At 47.4% G+C, this 15,113-nt stretch overlaps 3 protein-coding genes across 5 annotated transcripts; 2 read left to right on the forward strand and 1 right to left on the reverse strand.

Moving 5' to 3' along the window:
• Window positions 1-1,049: 1,049 nt before the first annotated feature.
• On the forward strand, window positions 1,050-3,388 carry LOC128503544 (heat shock 70 kDa protein-like). The gene has a single exon (XM_053473663.1). The coding sequence runs from the start codon at window positions 1,193-1,195 to the stop codon at window positions 3,122-3,124; it is 1,932 nt and encodes a 643-aa protein (XP_053329638.1). The 5' UTR covers window positions 1,050-1,192; the 3' UTR covers window positions 3,125-3,388.
• An 848-nt stretch (window positions 3,389-4,236) lies between these two features.
• LOC128503021 (neural proliferation differentiation and control protein 1-like) lies at window positions 4,237-10,667 on the forward strand. Of its 3 annotated transcripts, none has more exons than XM_053473027.1 (10): window positions 4,237-4,583; window positions 5,351-5,424; window positions 6,529-6,699; window positions 7,497-7,607; window positions 8,478-8,678; window positions 9,333-9,399; window positions 9,608-9,686; window positions 9,773-9,843; window positions 10,171-10,261; window positions 10,515-10,667. In XM_053473027.1, exons 2-10 carry the CDS (start codon window positions 5,376-5,378, stop codon window positions 10,569-10,571), a joined length of 897 nt encoding a protein of 298 aa, XP_053329002.1. In that variant the 5' UTR covers window positions 4,237-4,583; window positions 5,351-5,375; the 3' UTR covers window positions 10,572-10,667. The 3 variants fall into 3 exon arrangements, with proteins under 3 accessions (XP_053329002.1, XP_053329003.1, XP_053329004.1); XM_053473028.1 differs by having other exon boundaries at window positions 5,375-5,424; XM_053473029.1 differs by lacking the exons at window positions 4,237-4,583; window positions 5,351-5,424; window positions 6,529-6,699 and adding an exon at window positions 6,806-6,979.
• A 2,153-nt stretch (window positions 10,668-12,820) lies between these two features.
• TCF19 (transcription factor 19) lies at window positions 12,821-14,791 on the reverse strand. The gene is made up of 3 exons (XM_053473613.1): window positions 14,433-14,791; window positions 13,653-14,226; window positions 12,821-13,043 (listed from the first exon to the last, which is right to left on the reverse strand). The coding sequence occupies exons 1-3, from the start codon at window positions 14,716-14,718 to the stop codon at window positions 12,821-12,823; spliced, it is 1,083 nt and encodes a 360-aa protein (XP_053329588.1). The 5' UTR covers window positions 14,719-14,791.
• Window positions 14,792-15,113: the final 322 nt, after the last annotated feature.

Below are 15,113 nucleotides of genomic sequence, written 5' to 3' on the forward strand. Positions count from 1 at the left end.
TTCCAGGCGCCAGGAAGCGATTTATAGTTGCCATGGCGACTGTTAGTGTATGGTGTTAGCATGTGTGTACATGAGCGTAGAGAGTAACATGTCATACTACGACATACACAACACCATACACACCAACACTACACTCCTATACACACACACACACTGGCTAACACTATATCTGTATAAAATACACATTCTAACACTATGTATACATACACACTGAATACAGTAGACACACTGACTCCCGCACTACATACACACACACACAAGCACACTTCACTACAGTATACACACTCATACACTACTCCCCCTCCCTTCCCCAATAGGGTATAACGGAAACCTAATACAACAGAAGATAATGCCCCAGAGGCAGATATTCTGCACCGTGTCAAGCAGATTTATTAAAGTTATTCGCAGGCCAATAAACGTTCTTTGGCAAGAAAAGAGTTAACAGGATATCTCATTTTAAAAATAATGTCAATTAAACAAAACTATTTGCCTCATGTGAGTTTTTCTTCGTGTAAAATGTCTGTGAATGGCTGCTGGGCGCCGTACACAGCTCGGGTCGCAGTAAATCACTAATGTATCGAAATTTATCACGATATTACCGAATAATATTAACCCTTTCTGCGACGCTGACGAACTTTCCTACTAGAAACGTCCAGCACCGTCTACTGAACTGACAGCCGGGCACGCCCCCTACTGTCTAGTTTTGAGATGATTGGCTGCGAGCTTCCTGTCTCACCAAACCTCCCGCTAGATAGTTCCAGCGGCTTCTCTCAGAAAGTGACGTCACGTACCGCTCTTTTCAGTGATTGGACAGGACCGCGGACCTTCTGGTATCATCGCGAATGTTCTTCCAGTGATGTCGTGGAAATTAAAAGCTCATTGGCTAAGAGTTCGGAGCGCTCGGGAACTTTCAGGAATGTTTCTAAGGTGACGGAAGATAGCTTGGAGAGGAGCGCACTGTGATTGGCTGAGAGGCACACGAGGATGTGATTGCTTCGTAGTATAAATACAGGCTGCGCTCGCTAGCTGAGGCAAGTACCTGATAACAGGATAGTTGGTTATAGATACTCGGTATTACTGAGCGAAGTAGCCGGTACCGCGAGAAGAAACCCAGCTATACAGAGCAGAGTTACTACAGACAGCTGCCTGACTCACCCAGAAGAGCTCCAGAGCCTGCACTCCATACATCAGCATGGCACCTAAAGGCACTGCTATCGGCATTGACCTGGGCACCACCTACTCCTGTGTGGGTGTTTTCCAGCACGGCAAGGTGGAAATCATCGCCAACGACCAGGGAAACCGCACCACCCCCAGCTACGTGGCCTTCTCCGACACCGAGAGACTGATCGGAGATGCTGCCAAGAACCAGGTGGCGCTGAACCCACAGAACACAGTCTTCGATGCCAAGAGACTGATCGGCAGGAAATTCAACGATTCTGTGGTGCAGTCGGACATGAAGCACTGGCCCTTCCAGGTGGTGAGCGATGGGGGGAAGCCAAAGGTGAAAGTGGAGTATAAAGGTGAGGAGAAAACCTTCTCCCCCGAGGAGATCTCCTCCATGGTGCTGTTGAAGATGAAGGAGACAGCAGAGGCGTACCTGGGACACACAGTCACCAATGCTGTCATCACCGTGCCAGCTTACTTTAACGACTCTCAGCGCCAGGCCACCAAAGACGCCGGTGTTATCGCAGGACTGAACGTACTGAGAATCATCAACGAGCCCACAGCAGCCGCCATCGCTTACGGCCTGGACAAGGGATCTCGTGGAGAGCGCAACATCCTCATCTTTGATCTGGGAGGCGGCACCTTTGATGTTTCCATCCTCACCATCGATGATGGCATATTTGAGGTGAAAGCCACAGCTGGTGACACTCACCTGGGTGGAGAGGACTTTGATAATCGTATGGTGAACCACTTTGTAGAGGAGTTTAAGCGTAAGCACAAAAAAGACATCAGCCAGAACAAAAGAGCGCTGAGAAGGTTAAGGACCGCCTGTGAGAGAGCCAAGCGTACCCTTTCCTCCAGCACCCAGGCAAGCATTGAAATTGATTCCCTGTTTGAGGGCATTGACTTTTACACATCCATCACCAGGGCCCGCTTTGAGGAGCTGTGCTCTGACCTCTTCAGAGGCACCCTGGAACCTGTAGAAAAAGCCCTGAGAGATGCCAAGCTGGACAAGTCACAGATCCATGAAATTGTGCTGGTCGGAGGCTCCACCCGTATCCCCAAGGTGCAGAAGCTGCTGCAGGACTTCTTCAATGGGAGAGAACTGAACAAGAGCATCAACCCTGACGAGGCTGTGGCTTATGGAGCTGCTGTTCAAGCTGCCATCCTGATGGGAGACAAATCTGAAAATGTGCAGGATCTGCTGCTGCTTGATGTGGCTCCTCTCTCCCTGGGCTTGGAGACAGCCGGAGGAGTCATGACAGTCCTCATCAAACGCAACACAACCATCCCTACCAAGCAGACACAGGTCTTCACCACCTACTCTGACAACCAGCCCGGTGTCCTCATTCAAGTGTATGAGGGTGAGAGGGCCATGACCAAAGACAATAACCTCTTGGGCAAATTTGAGCTAAGTGGCATCCCCCCTGCTCCTCGGGGAGTGCCCCAGATTGAGGTCACCTTTGACATTGATGCCAACGGAATCCTCAACGTCTCAGCTGTGGACAAGAGCTCCGGAAAACAGAACAAGATCACAATAACAAATGACAAAGGCCGTCTGAGCAAAGAAGAGATTGAGAAGATGGTTCAGGACGCTGAGAAGTACAAGGCTGATGATGATGCCCAAAGAGAGAAGGTCGCTGCCAAGAATGCCCTGGAGTCCTATGCATTCAGCATTAAGAGCATGGTGGAGGATGAAAACCTGAAGGGAAAAATCAGTGAAGAAGACAAGAGAACCATCTCTGAGAAGTGTAAGCAGACCATCTCCTGGCTGGAAAGCAACCAGCTTGCAGAGAAAGAGGAGTACGTCCATCAGCAGAAGGAGCTGGAGAAGGTGTGTCAGCCCATCGTAACTAAACTGTACCAGGGAGGCATGCCAGGCGGTATGCCAGGCTCCAGCTGCGGAGCTCAGGCCCGACAGGGCAGCAGCTCCGGCCCCACCATTGAAGAGGTGGATTAAGAACTGAATCTTGTTTGTAAAGGTTTTCAGAACAAATGTGGATTAGGAAAGTTCTACGCTTTTTGATCTATTGCTCAGACTGAACTGTGACTCGTTGTATAGTTACTGGCCCCTGCTCTGTATAATATATTTATTTTGCTTACATTGTTAAATTACGGGATGTGTGCAATTGTCTTACATGTAGTGTGTTCTGTCTAATGTTAGAATTTAATATATTTTTTGCACAGATATTTTATATTTTTATTTAAATAAAAAGCAACAGTTATAAAGTACCTTTTGGGTGTTTTTTCTTACCTTTTCCATTCTTCAAAATGTGCTTTTATTTGGGGGTCTCAGACAAAACAAATCTAAACAGCCAACATCTAAAGCCAATCACTAACCCACCTACCGCTCAGTACATTTATTTTATACAATTCTCTTCTGCATCCTGAAATCTCTTCTTATCTCCTGATATGGCGGCTGAGAGCTGCGTATCTGGCAGGAAGCATACTAGTAGAGCAACCAAGGGGTTATCGCACCATCATATTTACAGCGGAAATTGTCGGCTCTGTATAAATTAAACGTAATAACAGAGAGATCCGCACTCATACTGCTGTGGTCTCCTATGATCCCGCAGTAGCCGATCACTCGTAGTGTGATCAGGAAAGCTGGGATACAGAGCCTTGTTTCCTGATCACGGTGCCATCTGTAGGTAGGGAGATCAGAGAGAAACAAGGGCTAAAAATGTAAATAATGTAATAATAAACAGAACTGATCATAATTTTTTAGGTATAATATAATAAAAAAGAGAGGACCCTCTGGGTGATGTCACCATGACACAGAGGAAAATGGGAAAAATACATTTTAAAATTAAAAAAAAACAGCTTCATAAATGATGTCATACCTGTCCTCACACAGCCGAGGACCCAGCCTTCTCTAAAAATAAGATTTTTTCTATTTTGTAATCGTTTCATAAAAATACACTTTAAAAAAAAAATCTCCGTTCTTCACTTCTTTCTGCCTTTCCCTGCTATCATTTATTACCCATCAGCACCGAACTTGCCTCCGTATATCCACAGCCCCCCCACCTCTTGCTTCGTTCAGAGACATCTGTCACCGTGTTTATATTTGCCCCTGTCTCCTGTCTCGATTGCCCTCTCCCCTTCTCCCATTGGTCTCTGCACCAGATGAGACAATTTAGCTCATACAAGACATTCCGCCCCCACCCACGCAATGCTCCATTCATAAAGAAATTGGCAATGCGCAGTATCTGTAACACAAACACACCTCAGCGAGACCGGCAAAGGCAGCCAGAGCGAGGCAGACGAGGAAAGGAAGGCAGAGGAAAGATGTTAAGACGTCCTTCTAGTTTAGATGTAGCTCTACACGCCTTATATATATAGCGTAAGTCTAAGCGACAGCTAGAAGTGGAGAAATATTGACCGGCAGAAAAAATATAGCAGAAAAAATTGAAGGAAGGGTATATATAAATTACATGTAGTTGTGTGTTTACATTGTGCGTGTGTGTAACACTTTGTGTGTATATTTCATGTTGCATGTACACAAGTAACTTTGCAAGAACACAATGCATGTCGGTTCCACCGTTCATGGATCAATCACGTATGTTATTGCATTAGCGTGTTGTGGCGTGTACCTGTTTGCTTGTCGTTCCGTGCAGTAATTTGGTGTATTTCTATGTGACGTTGTGTGTGTGTATACACCCTGACGGTTTGTGTGTTTTCCGGGGACGGTTGTATGACACCGTGCATGAAATTCACACGTTTTGGCTGAAATCACAGCTGTGTTGTTACACTGTTGCGATAGCGAGTTGTTGGTGTGTGGTGTTATTTTGGGTTGTCGTGTGTTCGCTGGCATTATTGTGCTTGGTAACACAATTATAGTACACGTTAATGTCTACGTGGGTGGGGTGTGTTTGGCCGGTCTGCTAATTTAATCTCGTGGAATTAGCATGTTGTGTCTTTGTGTAATTGCCATCTGTTGTTAGTGTATCGCTGTGCCATTGCCTTATAATCATACTGTGCTTGCTTAGCTGTGTTGCCGTGCTTGTTGTGTTGTGGTTCTTCTTGTTGTAAGGACATAGTTGTGTATCTGTCTAATGTGTCTTATTGTTGTGCGTCTGTGATAAGGACCACTATTGTGTTTGTTTTGTGTTATTGGGGTCTCGTTAGAAAAATCATTGTGTTTATTTTGTGGATATCTCGTGTTGTTGTCGTGTGGTTGTCTCAGTGTGTTTGGTGTGTACTAGGACAGTATGGAAAGAAGACTACGTCACACTATGGTGCTTCTGGTTGCAGTAACAGGTGAGTCTTGTGGGGTATACTGGTCTGTACTGGGTGTTCGCTGCCTCCTCTCCTAACCTATCTATTTCCTGGAACTCAGACCCTGATCCTGTTTCCATGGATACCCCTATACACGCATTTAAAGTGATACATCGAAACGCAAACATTCCATTCCCAGTCCATTACTGGTCAGAGATTCGCAGGAGGTATCGTGGGGCTGAACCCCGCCAGGAGTAAGATGAGTAATATTATGGAGTCGAGGCAAATGCACTACCGGGCAGCCAAGGTCAGAATTGCGCATGTTCAAAGAGCACATTAGAAAATGACACCAGCTTTGGGGGAGAGGCACCTGTGTCAAAAAGCAGAAAATTGGTGGGGAAGGGTTAAAGTCTGGGTCTGCGGGGTTCTAGGACATCCCACATATTGTGGCTTTTTGCTTTGGTATCATCTGCATTCCAAAGAAGTCCTCTACAGCCATTCAGAACCATGAGGGGATAAAACAAGGCAGGGCTCATAACAAGGGCCACACATGTGCCAGAAAAGACCAGGGGTGGATGTGGAGTGGGCAGATACAAACATGGCGCACCCACCGGTTACACCACTGCCCCAAAACCTTGTAATCATCTCTGGTGCCTCTTAACTCTTCAAACATGGGAACGTCCTAGGAATGGCCACCTAGAGCTCCTTATATCTTCAGCCCCTCGAAGGGGGCAGCCATGCAAAGGGGCAGGGCTGGCCCCAACTAGACTTTAAAGGGCTGTGGAGGAGGTTGGCACAGGCATGGCCAGCCACCTCTCCCCTGCCCTGAGATTGAAGACACCAACCCCAAGACCCTGAGACCAGCGGTCCACCCGGAGACCCTGGATTAAATCCTCTGCTCTGCTTGTCCCAGTAAAGGTTGGAAGGAACCAAGGCAGGGTCATTGGTGATCTAGTGTGCTGGAGCAGGGAGATGATGCCGTGGATCTCTCTTCTCCAAGTATGGCGCCATGGCAATGGTATTGAAGCACACACCAGCCACTAGACCACCCCAATTCGATGATTACAACTGTAGAAGCATCATGCTTTCCATCCCGTGTATAGAGTTTTACACTGTGGATTATGACGTTATGTGCTGTACCTACAGAGCTTATATGTACCAGCTGCCTTCCTGTCACAATGGAGAGAAAATGCCTGCATAAAATAAATTGCATCCTGAAGAATAGAAAGCCTTGCACATTCGGCAGTGACGTCTGCGGCCCCTGCATGCCCCAATTCCAGGAGGATTCTTCGGGGAACTGCAAACCAAAAATTCAAGGTACTTGCGTCTGTGTGGATAACGTTGTGTGCTTGCAGAAGGAGGTTGTGTAATAAGTGCCGCATGCAGCGAGTTTCAAAGACAAAAATGAAAAATTGATTAACATTCCACTAGAGTTCCACCCTTGAAGTTGAGTGGAGAAGACCTTCTGTGTGCTGAAGATTATTGAATGTACAGAGGAGGCTTTGCTGGCACAGAATAGTGACTGTACAAAATATTGTGGAGGGCATATAGTTATGGGATTGAAACAGAATGTGGAGGGTACAAGAAAGAACACATGGTTAGAATGTGCAGGGCAATGAGAAAGTCCAGCGATTAGAATGTTGAGCATATAGCTGCATTTGTACAATTATTACAGAATGTTGAATGAATAAAGAAAGTCCAGTGATTAGAATGTTGAGGGGACAGGTGAAGTCATACAATTATTACAGAATGCGGAATGAATAAAGAAAGTCCAGTGATTAGAATGTTGAGTATAGATGAAGTTGTACAATCATTACCGAATGCGGAATGAATAAAGAAAGTTCCATGATTAGAATGTTGAGTATAGATGAAGTTGTACAATTATTACAGAATGTGGAATGAATAAAGAAAGTCCAGTGATTAGAATGTTGAGTATAGATGAAGTTGTACAATCATTACAGAATGTGGAATGAATAAAGAAAGTTCTGTGATTAGAATGTTGAGGGGAGAGAGGAAGTTACACAATTATTACAGAATGTTGAATGTATAAAGAAAGCCGAACGGGTCGTCACATTCTAGCATTTTATTTGAACCGCTTACTCTGTTTAAACCAGGGGACAAGCCAGACTTTAACCATCCTGAGGAAATGATTGATTTTCTCAATAAAATGATGATCTCCGGGGGCAGGATGACCAGGGGTAAAAAGCTCAACCACACGAACACAGGTATGTGATGAGCGAGGCGCGCCCCGTCGCATAATGGGGATTGTAATTCACAAATAGCCATCGTGGGCTGCTTTAACACAACATGGGGTGCGATGTATAAAAGGTGAGACTGGGGAAAAATGTGAAAAGCAGCCAATGGTATAGTCCAGTTAGCTGGAACATACCATTGGTTGCTACGGTGATAACACCAGATTTCATGACCCCAATTTTCTGTGGACAGTGATCATGGTTTATAGTCCTTGTGTTGAGCAGTTAAGGGGAACTCCCCCAAATACTCTCTAGTTTCTGCTCCATATGTTAATACATATTAACCATTTGTATGTTAAAGGGGAACCACTATGGGGTATTTTCTGTGTGTTGGTGGTATCTGTATAGGCAGTGTCGTGTGCCTAGTTAGCTAGCATTAGGCATTTCTTCTCTGTGCTCCACTGTCGCCTCTCCCAGCCGTATCATGGATTAAACATGGCGGTGACATCATTCAATGATGTCAGACACCCATGTGTGATGCAACATATTGCCAGAAATACGGCCACATTTTGTAGCCTTTTTCGGCAATACACGTCTTCCATACTTAAGATATGGCGTCCCACTGTACGTTCCATGGACCCTCATCGCTGCATCGTCCCAAGCGCCAGGACGCTTCCAGGTTATGGGGAATTGGCTGGAGAGTGCCGGTAGGATCATGGGGAGGCCGGAGGATCATGAGTAGATGAGTATTCATGTTAAACATCCATGTTAGTGGAGAAGTTGGTCAGGGCGGTGCAAGTTCCTCCTTAAGTTCCTGACGGTTCTGGTGCAATTGCCATGGCAACAGATAGAATGTTCTTACCAGAATTGCCCTTTGTGTATAACCTCCTCTCTGTGTCTTAGTCTCCCCTCCAGGTCTCACCACCCAAGCCACCCCTGCTGCTCCACTCCCCACCACTCCTCCTGCTCCTCTACCTCAGATTCTCACTAATTCCACCGCTGCGAGGGCCACATTAAGTCCCGCGTCCGTCAACCCGCCAAACGGCAACGCCTGGAGAGTGCGAGAAAAGAGCAAGTCCGACCTCAGCCAGACCTTCTCTCTAAGTAATTATCACCCACAATGCATCTGTCTTCCCAAGGACCCAGGCTGTGGTGTAACTTACACCGCCATTTATCAGTAGAATATATCAATGGGCTGAAAGACGAGCTCGTTTCATGATTATTCTCAAGTCCAGTACGTTTTACCATTTTCGGTGATTAGACATCACACGTGCCCAGTGCAAAAAAAATAATCGTAAAAAAAAAAAAACAGGACAAAAGTTTCGGGAAGGCCCCCGACCTGCGCGGCTAGAAACAATCTCTAGCAGTCCACTAAAACAATGGAGGGAAAGAACAGGAAGTGGCTTACAACTTCCTGCGGAGGCTGGCAGTGGGATTCCAATGCAGTTTGTTCTGAGGGATCATGGGGAAAATTTGCATAAAATACCTCGGATGTGCCTTTAAAACTGGAATATTTAAGGCTGAATATCATAAAAAAAAAAAACCTAAAACATAAAATAATTACACAAGAGATCAATACTTTGCTTTCAGTTCCAGCCACTAAAATTATTGCTATTTCATTTTTACTGAAATTAAATGCTTTTCACAATTGTACGATTTACCGAGCTCTCCAGCGCTCGGTTAGAATCCCCCTCACCTCTAATTAACGAAGGGCGGCCGGATGTGGGGTACCGACCATGTGTCCTGTTTCTCGCACAGCTCTGATGGTGATCTGCGTTCTGACGGGGGTCTCTGGGATTCTCGTGGCTGCCCTGTGCTGGTACCGGTGAGTGTCTCGCCTTCTGGACGGGGATTCCGCTGAAGACCCCGGTAGGATGTGGTGGTTTCCGATTCAATCGGTTGTAAAAATAATAATAATTAGCAAAGCGACAACTTTCAACCTAATCCAGATTATATTAATTTTTACCATTAAATCGAACAAACTGAACATTTAGGAAAATACACGCCGCAGACTTCTGTCTCTCTTTATCCAGATTGCAAAAGGAGGTCCAGTTGGCGCAGAAGATGGCGTATACAGCGTACAAGGGCAGCCGGCAGCACACCTGCCAGAGGGTGAGTGAGAGCGAACACTCGTATACATAACATGTCAGTAAGTGATGGCAGAAATACTCACCGTCTCTGATCGTCTTCCGCCCCAGTCTGCGCCCGAGGCGTCGCACTACAAGTGGCAGTACCGGGATCTGAAGAAGCAGCACCAGGCACAGGAGGGGTAAGTGAGGCTGGGAGGGGGTTACTCAGGCAGGCAGCTCCCCGTGGGTACAGGCGGTAGATGATGTCCTTCTACCCGTAACTTTGGGGTCACGAAGGGTCTGTTTACTGCATGGACAGCCTATGGGCCTTTATAAAGCAGAGAAACTCTCAGGATGCTAGGAGTGGGGGTTCCAGGCTGCTATATGGTGGTTTACGGGTCTTACTACCTATTTACTACGGGTGCCACGGCCCAGATATATTGGCTGGTATGGCAGCGAATTCCGAGTTGGGCACCTCTATGATTTGGCCAACTCAGGACACGGACCTGTGGGTCATGCCTTTGCAGATCACGGATGAGACCGTGCCAGCAGCTCTCCACGGACTCCGAGGGAGACATTGAAGAGTTCACCATGTACGAGTGCCCTGGCCTCGCTCCGGTACGTGTACACGGACGCGTGTCCCATCTCTGTCGCTTCCCTAAATTTTAAAGGGCCCTGTATAATGTATAACTCAATGCTTGAGACTGAAGCAAGCTCACCGGTTAACTGTATTATACAGGACCAGCCACGCACCTTCCACAGCAGAAGCTCATTGGAGCTGGCATCGTCTGCCTACCTTTAAGTCCTTAGTAATGATTACTGCCAAACCCCTCATCTGCTGTAGTAAACGATTGTCGCTTTCTTTCACCAGGCTGGAGAGATGGAGGTCCACAACCCGCTCTTCGACCCATCAAGAAGCAAGCAATGATGGGGAACCTGCTTCACATATGTTCTATTCATACATGTATATTGATCTGCATGTGTCTCCCTGTTGGATTGTGTTCATTAAAGATGGTGACTAGAACTCTAGTGACAGAGTATTAATTACCCCCCCCCCTCGCTTTCTGTTGAGAATTCTGGTGACATCACACAGATTACCCAATGGCTCTTTCTTCTCTTTTAGTAAATAAGAGAAGAAAATTCAGAGGGATTAGAGTGCGCACGCACACGCACACACACACGCGAACACACACACACACTTACAGATATAAGACGCCAGCCGGGGTCCGGTATAGAGTGCTTTGAGTTTATTGCAGAGTTTTACAAAAGTATCTCATTATTAGAAAGAGAAAAGAAATCCCCAAATCCAAGCGAGTTTAATCATTTTATATATGTTTTGGAAGACGGCTCTCTACCCCCAGGGCTCCCCCCCAACAGTGAAGAGTTATCCGGAAATCCGACGAGAGACCCCGGGACATGGGCGCTGAGGGATCGTTTTATATAAATCAGAGTTAGGGGCGTGATACCTGTCATACATCGCACCTTTCCTCGAAAGCTTGTGAAAAAACAGAGAACGGGGAGAAAAAAAAAGTCTTCTCACCGGCTTTCAGGATGCCTGTAAGGTACAAACTCTGATCCAAGAATGAGAGGCATTTCCACATCCCATAGAATCAGACTGTTTTAAGCAAGGGTTACATGGATTAAAGAATGGAGATTTCAGCGATCAGCCGCGTCCGAATCTAAAGTATATCTGTAACGAGATTCTTTACCCGTCTCCGCCGGCAGCAGAGCTGACAGATTAATCTGCGGACGGGTCTGGGGAGATACCATCACGGAGGAGTAGGTTATAACCCGGTGCGTTTAGGTTAAGAAAGAGAAAAAGTAAAGTAAAGAAAAGGGGGCTATTGAGACCCCAAATCCAGCCAAGAGGCTGAAGCTTGGAGAAATAGATTTTTATACGGAAGATATTTACAAGCAGGCGTTGAAGCAGAATGTACGGTTCGGTATTTTTAAATGATCACTGTGTATATATATCTTTTATTTTTTTATTTTAAAAATGTTCGGTTTTTAAAAATGAGATTTTAATTGCTTTTGCATCTAATCCATTTTTACTAATCTTTAAATAACAGCCAGAGTTTTATAAATTTAAAGGGGAAACCCTATTGGGGGGGGCAGTCTCCTTGAGAATGACCCCCAGCACTGTATAAGAGTAACCCCCCCGCACTGTATACAGTAAGTCGGCATTACTTGCGTTATCTTTTTCGCCGATAAACTGTTTTACTGTAGACCTCGAGGCCGTTATCAGTCATGTGATATGTTGGGTGACTTTTTGCGCCGATGCTTTATGGCAATGCAAATGAAGTCCCCACCTACATAGACTCAGTCAAGACAGTCCGACTCGAGTGATTAAGACCGAGCCATTCTATTGTTTGACAGGCAGTAGGATAAGGCGTTTGTCTAGTAGATTGGGCTCAGATAACAGAGCGAGAACTCATACAATAATAATAATACTAACAATAATAATAAAAAATAGTGAGTCCCTTTAAAGTGGAACTTCTGGTACAGATTGCTGGATGTAAGAAAAAGCAATTATTGCAGGGAGAGTAGGAAAAAAAATCAATTATTTCTATGGCAACTGTACCATAATTGCCCTTTATAAATGACCCCCAATGACTTCTGTGACGCTTCTCATTTCATATAAAAGGAGATTAACCCATAAACATCCACCCAGCGGTGCAGCTTATTAATATTTTCTTTCATTTCGCTTTGTTAAATAGATTTACTTATTAAGTGAAAACAAATACCCTTCTTACAAAGTCCACATCCCATTAATAAAATCCCAGAAACACCCCCCCCAACCGACAGGTTCATCCAGTAACGCAGGAAAGCACTTTATATACAGATTTACTGTTATTGCAAACTGGGTGACGAGGCCTGGACTCCAAGGAAAGATTAACGGGTTAAATAAGGACGTGAACATTGATGAGACCCCCGCGGTGCTAGTCCATGACCCCCAAGTCCGGCTTTTAAAGCCTAGAGAATAGTGCATTGGTTGGACAAAACCGTCGAGACTAAAAGGTGCACAGCGCTACGGAATGTGCGGGCGCTATATAAATAAATGTAAAGGGCGCTTAGGATTATATGGTTGACATCTAACGGGGGCAGAATTAGAGACGGGAGGGGGTGGGAGTTAGCAGATACAGGGGAAGAAGTGGTAGAGGGGGCAGAAAGTCTTGGTCACGTGCAGCCACAATGGAAGTCTGTGTCCTGCAAGGAAGTCAAGCTGCGGCCGATACACACAACGTGGTACCACGAGTCACACCTGTCGCACTGCACCCAGCTGACCGTGTCCTCCTGCGGAAGGCGGCAGGAGCGCCACGCACAAGGCTCTGCGCTGGAGATCGTCTGGGACACCACCAACGGCGGGACCGGGTTCTTCCGGGGACGACCGCGAGGCTTCCTGAGAGAACGGGGTGGGAGACAAAGCAGAACATTCACCCAAATGACATTCGCAGGAACCGACTGAAGGGGCAACCTCACGGAGTTGGCCCCGTGTAACACCAATCAGTAAGATGGTCCCCGTTAACCCTTCATTCAGCCGAAAGAGCAGCCGCTCGGGCAACCTGCCTAATTAGCCACAAAGAGGGAAGGCAGAAGATGACTTGATGGGGAAAGTACTAGAAAGGGACAGAAGACTAAGGAATAACATACGCTGAAGGCATAGAACAAGCAGCTAAAAGACCCTCATAGATGGAGGCCGACGGTGAGAAGACAAAGGAACAAGAAGATGGGAAGAAAATATTTTTGTATGAGGAGCGAGAGAGGAGAAGCGGAGGAGCGAGAGAGGAGAAGAAGAGGAGGAGCGAGAGAGGAGAAGAAGAGGAGGAGCGAGAGAGGAGAAGAAGAGGAGGAGCGAGAGAGGAGAAGAAGAGGAGGAGCGAGAGAGGAGAAACAAGAAAGGAGGAAAGCCATCCGGTGATGGAGAAGTGGATGTTGACGTGTGGACAAGAACCGATGGGATTACTGAAGAGCCAAAAACGTGTGGACTTTAGTGTTAGTCTCTTCTCACCTGCCCGTTTCCACCTGCTGGACGGACCTCTCTTCCTCCTTTGGCCTCCCCCTTTTTCTCTTCCTCTTCCCTGTCGCTCCTTGGTCTCCATGTCTCTCCTCCACATCATCTTCCTCGAGCTCACAGAGAACTCGGTGCTGTGCTTTCCTCCTGCTGCTCCTCCTCTCCAGACCTGTACGCGACGGTAACGGGAGGTCCGGGGTGGTGGGCTTCGTCACCTCCACGACTCCCCCTGCCAGCCCGCCACTGTGCATTCTCTCCCGTTTCAGTTTGCTGATGCTGCCAATGGAGTTCAGGATGACCGTGGCCCCCGTCATGTAGTGGGGGGTGCCACCTCGCTCCCCACCGATCCGCTGAGTGCCTAGCACAGGCGTAAAGCCAGGAAAGGCGGCCCGCGCACGCGGGGAGGTGATCGCGCAGAAGTCCAAGGGGCGCACGCGGACACGCTGGAACAGGAAGAGCACATCCATGGAGGAGGAGGGCGAAGGGGGCTTCTCCTGAAAACCGAGAAGGTCCCCATCTGACAGTTCCAGCCTTTGACCCGGCGGAAGGTGGACATCATTGATATAAACGCCTAACGAACAAAAAAAAAGCCATTAAAAGTCATGAGGATACAAAGGAAAGAGAAATGAGTGATGTCACGGAGGAGACTGATGAGGTCATCAACCTACATGACATCATGAAAAGGTAATTAGAGCGAGAGAGATGGATAAAGGGGGTGAAAAATCAGGAGAGACGGGAAAAAGAGGTAGACGGGAAGTTAAAGCGCAAAATAATCACCGTAATTGGTGCAGCTTCCTACGCTGACTCTCCAGTCGCCGGCGGCCTCCCTCTCCGCGTGGATCTCCGCGTGGACCAGCGGCTTCCCCGGCAGCAGCACGTCACAGAGGTCCGCTCGGGCCCCCAGCCGGTAGACGCAACGAGATGAATCGGGTAGAAAGGTATACAAGTCTTGGGAGGAGGCGCTCTGGGTGCTGAGAGAGGAGGGCGGCTCGTGGTCGGAGCCCATGCGCAGCAGCTGGAAACAAGGCTGGACCTGAGACAGGGACACATCTGACCCTACCATGGCAGCAGGGCAATTATATGGGGGTAACCCCCAGTGTCACTGTGACCTCTAACCTTACTGATGTACCCCACCCCCCACAACCCCCCCTTTAACTGCCCTGCAAGCTGAATTCTGCCCCCTCTGGCCAACTACCCCCCTAGTGCAGCATCACTGCGACCTCTGAGCCGAGAAGGTTCTAGATTATTTTGTGATTCTTTAAGATTAAGCCTTGCACCTCCGGTATGAACAGGGTGCGGGGCCTGGGTTTACTGACGTCAGTGCCTTCTTTCCGACCCCTCCATTCCGTCCTGACCGGTATCCCCGTGCGGACTCTTTTATTCCCCCCCCACCAGTCTCAGCTGCCAAGGTGGGCCCTGCGCGGAGGTTTGACAGAGGTGGGGGGAAAGCGCCGTGGA

This window comes from Spea bombifrons, chromosome 8 (genome assembly GCF_027358695.1).
Source record: "Spea bombifrons isolate aSpeBom1 chromosome 8, aSpeBom1.2.pri, whole genome shotgun sequence".
NCBI classification, from domain to species: domain Eukaryota; kingdom Metazoa; phylum Chordata; class Amphibia; order Anura; family Pelobatidae; genus Spea; species Spea bombifrons.

Bases quoted from the DNA above. Each gene is read 5' to 3' on its own strand.
- LOC128503544 (XM_053473663.1), top strand. From the start codon at position 1,193: ATGGCACCTAAAGGCACTGCTATCGGCATTGACCTGGGCACCACCTAC.
- LOC128503021 (XM_053473027.1), top strand. From the start codon at position 5,376: ATGGAAAGAAGACTACGTCACACTATGGTGCTTCTGGTTGCAGTAACA. The intron at 5,425-6,528 runs GTGAGTCTTGTG...CTGTACCTACAG, and splicing joins GCTTCTGGTTGCAGTAACAG to AGCTTATATGTACCAGCTGC. The intron at 10,262-10,514 runs GTACGTGTACAC...TTCTTTCACCAG, and splicing joins AGTGCCCTGGCCTCGCTCCG to GCTGGAGAGATGGAGGTCCA.
- TCF19 (XM_053473613.1), bottom strand. From the start codon at position 14,718: ATGGTAGGGTCAGATGTGTCCCTGTCTCAGGTCCAGCCTTGTTTCCAG. The intron at 14,227-14,432 runs GTGATTATTTTG...TTTGTTCGTTAG, and splicing joins AGGAAGCTGCACCAATTACG to GCGTTTATATCAATGATGTC. The intron at 13,044-13,652 runs GTGAGAAGAGAC...CCGTTCTCTCAG, and splicing joins CAGCAGGTGGAAACGGGCAG to GAAGCCTCGCGGTCGTCCCC.